The sequence below is a fragment of the Triticum urartu genome, chromosome 7A (assembly GCF_056163025.1).
Source record: "Triticum urartu cultivar PI428250 chromosome 7A, HENAU_Tu73, whole genome shotgun sequence".
Lineage (NCBI taxonomy): Eukaryota > Viridiplantae > Streptophyta > Magnoliopsida > Poales > Poaceae > Triticum > Triticum urartu.
This window is the reverse complement of record NC_141879.1, coordinates 178,551,740-178,560,745: the sequence shown is the minus strand read 5'-3', so window position 1 is coordinate 178,560,745 and position 9,006 is coordinate 178,551,740. Positions and strand designations below refer to the sequence as shown.

The window sequence follows — 9,006 nt, the reverse complement described above, 5'->3', positions numbered from 1 at the left end:
AACGGCTACTGTTCACCCATGTTACCCCCTGCTCCTGCTCGTGCGATTTGCGGCCGTGCTGGGGGTAGAGTGACGGCAGCCACGTGATGCCAACGGCAACGGGAACGGAATACTGTGATGTACTAGCAGCTGCTGCCTGGTGGTACGTTCGCACCGCGCGGGCAATACAACACCATGGCCGGGGCATCGCGTGGTGTCTTTTGTAGTACCTGATGATGATAGTTTCAAGATTTGAAGAGGATTCAAACTTTCTGCTGGATGAACTTATTAGCCTGCGCCTTACTTTAGTTGGCATATATATACGACCCCTTTTCAAGAAACTGCGACACCTCTAGATGCAGATTTGGAACCCCGAGGGTAGAATAGCGCACAGGAGTGCAGGCATGAACCCGCGGCCTTGTCAGATCAGCACATCAGAGCGGTCCAAAGCAATTTCGAACCAAAATGTGCACACATCACAGCCAACCGAATAAATCTATCTAATCTAAAGAAACATAAAGGAGACAGACAGGAGAAGCGGAGCTGATAATAAGCAAGTTGGTGACATAAACTCAGACCGTTCGGAAAGTCTGCCGAACTAATCCAAGGACAGATAACAAACAACACTTTGAAGCCCATCAACCATGTTTCCAAGGGCAACCATTGCATAACGGACACCCACACCAAATGCAAACGAACTTGAGACCAATTTTAACCAGCATAGTGATCCTGAGCTAACATGGACGTCCTGGTACTCACTCAGAACGCAAGGTTCAGATAAAGCAAGACTGCTAGAACATCCAGATCAGAAGGCCACAAACTCATAGCTGTAGTAGACAGGTGCCCAAGCGATCAGGAGACTGAAGATCGATCATCAATCCAGGATCTCAGTCTGCTCGAAGCTGAAACCTGCAGAAACACAACAGAACACAATAAGCATTGGAGAGTTGGCAGCGCTGGATCTTGCAATGCATCGAATGCCTTCACACTTACACCGGGATGCAAGATGATCTAATTGCTGGAAAGCTAGGAGGATGTGTCACTGCTCTCCCGTTTCGGTATTACCTTCCCACGACCTCGGAAGAGTCTCCATTTAATTGTCCATTGAGATAATCAAAGTGTAGCTATTGAATTGTTTTATACCTGCCCTAGCTTAAACGTTTCGAGAGAAGTTATGTGTCTCCTTGGTCTGTGTGCGTGGTTAGTTGTGGTAATGGACAGAGGGATTAACTCGTAACCGGCTGAGAATTTCGGCTACTGCAGCCTTCTAAGGTGGATCAGACATTTTGAACGTTTCCGCGGCCTACAAAGCTACCAAAGTGCTCATGCTAAGCTGCTAGTGCAAGAATAGATAATCTCCCCTTTAACCAGTGCTCATATCTTGAGTGAAGAGATGCAACAGGCAACAGCACAGAGAGTTGTGTCAGCTAATGGAGATAATTGAGATGGTATCATGATCTACAGTCATTCCTACGACATTGATGGACCAGCTTTTTGTCACATCCACTAGAACAAGATTTCCTACTGGAGATGGACAAGTACTTTTTCGAAATTACTGTTCCCATGGTCAAATGCAAAATCTCAAAAAGATGATGTTGGGTACCATCTGCAGCTATATTGACAACAGCTAACTACCGATGGCCTGCCAAGGACCGCCAATGTGGACTCCAGGTATGACATGGTGCTATTTAGGCATTTGCAGCCAAAAGATGGGAAAATGGCAGTGACAGGATACAGCTATGCACCGCTGCTTGTGCTTAGGTTTACACTTGCATTCCATTAAGCCTGCGTTTTTTTAATTCTTATACATGTGTGAAATGTCTAATTTGAAATATTTCAAAGTAACGTAAGAGTGCAGTTTTTTACCATAGAAAGCCACAATCAAGTCGAGTGATGATAAGTAACTTACTTCGTGATGGTAATTATCGACAAAAATTTTAAACACAAATGCAAATAGCGGAAACACATGAATCATGAAAAGTAATAATAGCTAACTTACTTCCAGAAACATATGCCTTTTGGATAACTTGGATGTCAATTTGATCAGAAAGTACTCCAAAGGTACTCAAGATCTTCACAATCTGGCAAACCACCTCGTCTTCCTTATGACATTTGATTTCTACTTCCTTGAGATGCTTCAATACCAACTGTACTGCTGGGTTATAGCTTTCATACGTTTCTATCATAGAATTCTCTCTCGGAAGCTAACAAAATATTTTACTCAAATCAATAAATGACACATAGTACCTCCAACAAGACAAAGCTACCATACTTGGACAACATATACCTTTTCAAGTCGAAGTTGAATAATAAGTTTCTCCAGAATTGGCGTGCACTGAAGGAAGTTAACTAGTGCACCAAAGTCAGCCGCTACACACCACTCATTGAGTAATAATGTCTTGAGCATACTAAATGTAGGGCACTGTTTCAAATCCTTTCTGAAAGTGAACTGCACCAAGCGCGAGCAGTAAGAACAAACAAAATTGAAATTTTAAAAAGTACTAGATACTATTTTCCAATTATATTGAAATGACTAGGAGCTCTGGTAGGTCTTATTGAGTCTAGATTGATCTTCTGGAGAAGACAGATAACACATCATATTGAATAGGTTTCAGATTTAGAATCCTAAAGAATTAATGTAACCGGCTGATTATTCTCAATCCTACACTTCAAAAAGTCTTGACATTGAAAATTCCAATAGTATAAAAACATATTGTGTGCAAAGTGAGTAAAATTTCAATATTGACCTACAATCGTTTCTTAAAACTATGTATCGATCCCTCTGACGCTTTTTGTTTATCGATTTGGTACTTGCACTTTCAGTTTTATAAATTGGGTCTCTAATATTTGACGTCGAGTCCTTTATGTCAGTAAGACAGTAACACCCTATTCCCAAAATGTGCTCAGAGCCCTGCCACCATGTTGGACTGGCAAAGTACGTATCAACTCAGATGGGCTTGCACCAAAATGGCTTACTTCAGAAGTGCTGACTTTGGGGCCAAAAAAATTGGTTTGCAAGTATAAGTCAATATAACCTGGTAACATGGTGCTAAATGTTGGCATGTCAGAATCTTACACGATCCTCCTGTGGTAAAATCTCAATCAATAGTAACATGCTTGGACTTATGGGTAAGGGCTTCTTACTGGATATAATAACTACGTGTTCCATGTACTTTTGAAATAATCAGTGCTATAATTATACTATGTACTGCAATTACAATACAGATCGGTGCTATAATCACTGTACCAGGAACCACATGTAACAGATCACTCAAGATGTGCACTACAATACATCACACTGATACTTTCGTTTAGTAGCTCAATTACGCCCGGTCTTGCTACATGCATAATCTGTGCAAGCACATGTCAATTGATTACACCACATCCCTATATACTTGATCATCCAGTTCCATATCTAACGGAAAGCTAACACACCGATCTAGTTGAATGGAAAGCATGCAGGCAAGTGATGAATCTGAAGAATAATACACGAATTCATTATCATGAAAAAGTTACTCCCTCCGATCCATATTAATTGTCGCTGGTTTTGTACAACTATACTAAAGCTGTACTAAACCAGCAACAATTAATATGAATCGGAGGGAGTAGTAGGTTTGGTCATGAAAATTTGATTACCCAAATACTTTACATGGTGACAATGCAAACTGTAAGGAGATTTTGAAAATGTGAGTATATGTATAGTTGATGACAAATACACATGTATAGTACATCGAAAGCAATACTAGCCACTAGGAGACTTTGGGATTTAAAGCAGAAGAGCAAGCATACCACATCAGGATCAATAGTCGTCAACTCTAAACTGGTGGTGCCTGACAAGCCTTGTAGAAGCACAGAGTCATTGCTGTCACGATAATTAAAGGAGCCACCATAGGGAAAACATTCATCACAATCCCCGTAAGCTTCATGTGTACAGGTACCAAAACCACCGTGACCAAGCCTGATAAATGTTGTTACCAACAACGGCATTCTCTCAAGCAGAGGAGCAGTCCCAAAAACATCAGCTAGTTGCAAGTATACGAGACATGGGGCAGAAATACATATCCGGGAACCAGTGTTCACATTGAATTCACATTGAGTGATGCTTAGACGTCTCACTGATTGGGATGAGATCTTGGGGCCATAAATTGCTGAAGAGCACAGATTCAGATGCTCCAATGCGGGGCAGCTTGAGAAGTCTAGTGAATGTTTCCACATATTCACACCTGTAAGCTCCACCCTCCTGAGAAACTGTGACATGAGAGTCGAATTGCCACACATCAGATAGACGGGCACATTGCGGATGCAGACTTTGAGCACCTGAGCTTGGCAGAGCGACACGGCATAGCGGATCCACATATTAGCAAACCGGAATATCTCACTGTATTCCTCATTGGCAAGGCCATAGGGATTGGTGTAACTGATCTCACATTCATCCAAGGGCAAGCGGTCGCGGAAGAGTAGAAGGTAGTTCACGAAGCTATTCATCTCCTCGGCATTCCAGTACATCACAACACCCTGGATGATGCGTAGGGCGGGTGTGGACTTCCAGAGGTGGCGCCAGCGCCGAGCGAGCACGCACGTCCGCACTGTCTCGTCCGAGGGCAGAAAGGACAGCACGACCTGGAGGACGGCGTCAGGCAGGGCGCTGATGAGATCCTCGCCGCTCGCATCGGTCGCCTCCTCGCTGGTCCTGCGCCTCTTCGGCATTCCGTCGAACAGGTGGCGGGCCTCAGTTCCACCGGGCAAGAAAACACCTGCGCTCGGGCTTCAGTCAGCAGTCGGCTCTCCCGGGACCGTTCGACCCTAACGCCATGGGAGCAACGGCGGAGGCGCCGGCGGCCGCCCAAGAGGAGGACAATGAGGTGGGGCCTAGGCGATGGCCACCGTGGACGGGGGTAGAGGTGGTGGAACGTGCAGCGGACGGCGGCGCCTACAGGGAATGACGTACAGGTGGAAACTGGGAGAGGCGGTGGCCGTGGCGACTGGATCGGGGTAGGCCAGCGGAGAAGACGAGGGGGCAGGAAGTGCTGCAGCGAGGCGAAGCGGAGGGCACAGAGAGTTCCCCACTAGCGGATTCGCTCCCAGACGGGTCACCGTGATCCACGGTCCCTACTCAAGCTGTTTGGAACGAGCTGTTTGGCTCGTCAAGGCATCTCCAATTGATATTACCAAAAAAAAGGCATCTCCAATTGGAATAAGAGTAGTTCTAACTACAGTTCAAATACCTAGTATAATAAAGTTTTAAAATTAAACAATTCAAATTCAAATTTAATTTATTTGGACACATAATTGTCTACATGAACCGTCCATAAAATCTCCACCGGGTCATTCTGAAGCAATGTATGAATTCCTATATTACGAATCTGATGATGTATTTGGAGAAATTGATCAAACACCGCCGCCTTAGAGCATCTAAGGTCGGGCGCCCCAAACCGCCTCAAACGTGTGGATGAACAACCTGACCACTAACCGGTCACAAAAATTCGACCCAGACGGGCGCCTTAAACGAACCTCAAATGTCCGGATTGACCGGCACCCCTCATATCCAGCCCAAATATGAGGCGGATATGGGGGCGCCCAGGTGATCGCCATGTCGGACCCGGCCCAGCAGACCCCACATATATTTCTCCTCATCCGCTCGTTGAACCAAACCTTAGCCATTTCACTCCACTCCATTCCACTCCCCTCCGCCATCCAAACTCCTGTCCGGTGATCTCCGGCATGGTGTGCAGCAGACCTGACTCCGACCAGTCAGGATCCGTTGACTGGGGTGTCATCCCGTGTGAGTTGGAGAAGGCAGTGGCCGTCCGTATTGCACTCCGCCGCTCCCGAGACGACAGCGCCCAGCCGACGAAAGGACCTATCCGGCGCGACTCTATAGCGTCGGCGCATCGGGCGCTCGGATCCTTCGGGGCTGGATCATCACGGTCCCGAGAGCCTGCAGATCTCCCCTTCCCCATCACCGCTCCAGTGGAGTATGAGTCCCATCAGGACCGGTGTGCTCGCTGTGGGAAGGAGAGGATAAGGGCGGCGGGGGCCTGCCTCGTTGCCAACATGGCGGCCGCAGAGGAGGAAGCCATCCGCGCCCGCATTGTAAAGAAGCGGCTGCGAAGGAACACGCGCGCCCTCACCCGAGAGTAGAATCAGATGGTCCGTGCAATGGTCGGACTGCCCACCCAAGGAGCAGAAGGAGGACAACGATGGGTCGGACAACTCCGGTGAGCAGCAGATCCGGCTCGATTAATACTTCGTCTTCGACCGGAGCTTCCGTGGCAAAGATGCCAAGAAGGGCAAGGGCAGCCGTGGATGATCTTCTCCACCATAGCGAAACACGCCAATTTTTGGTAGTCCGATGACAAGTTAGTGATGTAGTAGCCGAATGATGTATGTAATGCATCAACCTATTTGCATGAGTTTGTATGGATTTGAGGTATGGCAATTTAGGTGTCCAGTTGTAAGAAGGAAAAACCGAGACTTGACCTGTCAATATCCGCAGACATTTGAGGGGGCAGATTTAACAAGTTCGGCTGTAGATACTCTTAACTAATCAGGAGGAAATAGGATGTGAATGTGATACGTCTCCAACGTATCTATAATTTTTGATTGCTCCATGCTATATTATCTACTGTTTTGGACATTATTGGGCTTTATTATCCACTTTTATATTATTTTAGGACTAACCTATTAACCAGAGGCCCAGCCCAGAATTGATGTTGTTTGCCTGTTTTAGGGTTTCAAAGAAAAGGAATATCAAATGAAGTCCAAACGGAATGAAACCTTCAGGAACGTGATTTTCTCAACGAACAAGACCCAGGAGACTTGGACCCTACGTCAAGACACAAAAGAGGAGGCATGAGGTAGGGGGCGCGCCTACCTCCCCCAGGCGCGCCCTCCACCCTAGTGGGCCCCCTGTTGCTCCACCGACGTACTCCTTCCTCCTATATATATCTACGTACCCCCAAACGATCAGATACGGAGCCAAAACCCTAATTCCACCGCCGCAACTTTCTGTATCCACGAGATCCCATCTTGGGGCCTGTTCCGGAGCTCCGCCGGAGGGGGCATCGATCACGGAGGGCTTCTACATCAACACCATAGCCCCTCCGATGAAGTGTGAGTAGTTTACTTCAGACCTACGGGTCCATAGTTAGTAGCTAGATGACTTCTTCTCTCTTTTTGGATCTCAATACAAAGTTCCCCCCTTCTCTTGTGGAGATCTATTCGATATAATCTTTTTTTTGCGGTGTGTTTGTTGAGACCGATGAATTATGGGTTTATGATCAAGTCTATCTATGAACAATATTTGAATCTTCTCTGAATTCTTTTATGTATGATTGGTTACCTTTGCAAGTCTCTTCGAATTATCAGTTTGGTTTGCCCTACTAGATTGATCTTTCTTGCAATGGGAGAAGTGCTTAGCTTTGGGTTCAATCTTACGGTGTCCTTTTCCAGTGACAGTAGGGGCAGCAAGGCACGTATTGTATTGTTGCCATCAAGGATAACAAGATGGGGTTTTCATCATATTGCATGAGTTTATCCCTCTACATCATGTCATCTTACTTAAGGCGTTACTCTGTTTTCATTAACTTAATACTCTAGATGCATGCTGGATAGTGGTTGATGAGTGGAGTAATAGTAGTAGATGCAGGCAGGAGTCGGTCTACTTATCTCGGACGTGATGCCTATATACATGATCATACCTAGATATTCTCATAACTATGCTCAATTCTGTCAATTGCTCAACAGTAATTTATTCATCCATTGTAGAATACTTATGCTCTCGAGAGAAGCCACTAGTGAAACCTATGGCCCCCGGGTCTATCTTCATCATATTAATCTACCAATACTTAGTTATTTCCTTTTGCTTTTACTTTACTTTTATTTTACTTTGCATCTTTATCATAAAAATACCAAAAAATTATCTTATCATATCTATCAGATCTCACTCTCGTAAGTGGCCAAGTAGGGATTGACAACCCCTATTTGCGTTGGTTGCGAGGATTTATTTGTTTTGTGCAGGTACGAGGAACTCGCGCGTAGCCTCCTACTGGATTGATACCTTGGTTCTCAAAAACTGAGGGAAATACTTACGCTACTTTGCTGCATCATCCCTTCCTCTTCGGAGAAAACCAACACAGTGCTCAAGAGGTAGCAAGAAGGATTTCTAGCACCGTTGCCGGGGAGGTCTACGCAAAAGTCAATATACCAAGTACCCATCACATACCCTTATCTCCCGCATTATATTATTTGCCATTTGCCTCTCGTTTTCCTCCCCCCACTTCACCCTTACTGTTTTATTCGCCCTCTCTCTCTGTCCTCCTTCTCTTTCCCTATTTGCCTCTTCTTTTGTTTGCCTTCTTCCCATATGTCTCCTTGTTTGTGTTTCCATGTGCCTTCTATTTGCTTGCTAAAAATCTATTGATATGGATCCACTTGAAGTGTTCTACTTAGATTATCTTCGATCCTTATGTGCTCGTGCTGAAACCCCAACTAGCCTAGTTGATGGGAAATCTTTAGATGAGCATGCTCATTTTGTGCGTCACCATTTGTCTGAAAAAGGGAGACTCTTATGGAATCAAATAAACAGATTGCTGTGTTATGCTTGGAATCTTTGTGAAATTTGTGATTTTACTTGTTGCTCTAAGAACCCTAAAAAACACCTCCCCTACCTATGTGAGTTTAATGATATTGAAATCTTATCTTCTTATGCAAAGGGTGTTTATAGTTACTACGATATCGAACGAATTGAAGAATTTGTTGCTTTTAAGGGTGCTTATGAAGTTGCTTCTTTGATTGAAAAGTATGATATTACTCTCTACGAATCTGAAAATTTTGACATACTTAAATATTGCTATGAAAAATATGCTCATAATGTCTATGCCAAAGAATTTATTAAAAGAATGACCGTTGCTTCGGAAGAAAATAATGATATGCATGAATGTATAGATAATTATGATTCCGATGATTTGATTGAAATATCCCTTGATGAACATGATGCTTGCTATTCCTGAGGCCATGATGCCAATA

General features: G+C 44.8%; 1 protein-coding gene across 1 annotated transcript; it reads right to left on the bottom strand.

The window, feature by feature from the left end:
- Positions 1 to 523: 523 nt before the first annotated feature.
- LOC125523336 (putative F-box/LRR-repeat protein At5g02930) lies at positions 524 to 5,122 on the bottom strand. Its single transcript, XM_048688383.2, has 4 exons — positions 3,769 to 5,122; positions 2,267 to 2,428; positions 1,979 to 2,183; positions 524 to 888 (listed from the first exon to the last, which is right to left on the bottom strand). Exons 1-4 carry the CDS (start codon positions 4,684 to 4,686, stop codon positions 854 to 856), a joined length of 1,320 nt encoding a protein of 439 aa, XP_048544340.1. The 5' UTR covers positions 4,687 to 5,122; the 3' UTR covers positions 524 to 853.
- Between the last annotated feature and the right edge of the window lie 3,884 nt (positions 5,123 to 9,006).

Excerpts from the sequence above, each read along its gene's own strand:
- LOC125523336 (XM_048688383.2), bottom strand. The coding sequence starts at position 4,686 with ATGCCGAAGAGGCGCAGGACCAGCGAGGAGGCGACCGATGCGAGCGGC. Across the intron at positions 2,429-3,768 it reads CGACTATTGATCCTGATGTG|TTCACTTTCAGAAAGGATTT; the intron begins GTATGCTTGCTC and ends CGCTTGGTGCAG. Across the intron at positions 889-1,978 it reads AAAGGCATATGTTTCTGGAA|GTTTCAGCTTCGAGCAGACT; the intron begins GTAAGTTAGCTA and ends GTGTTTCTGCAG.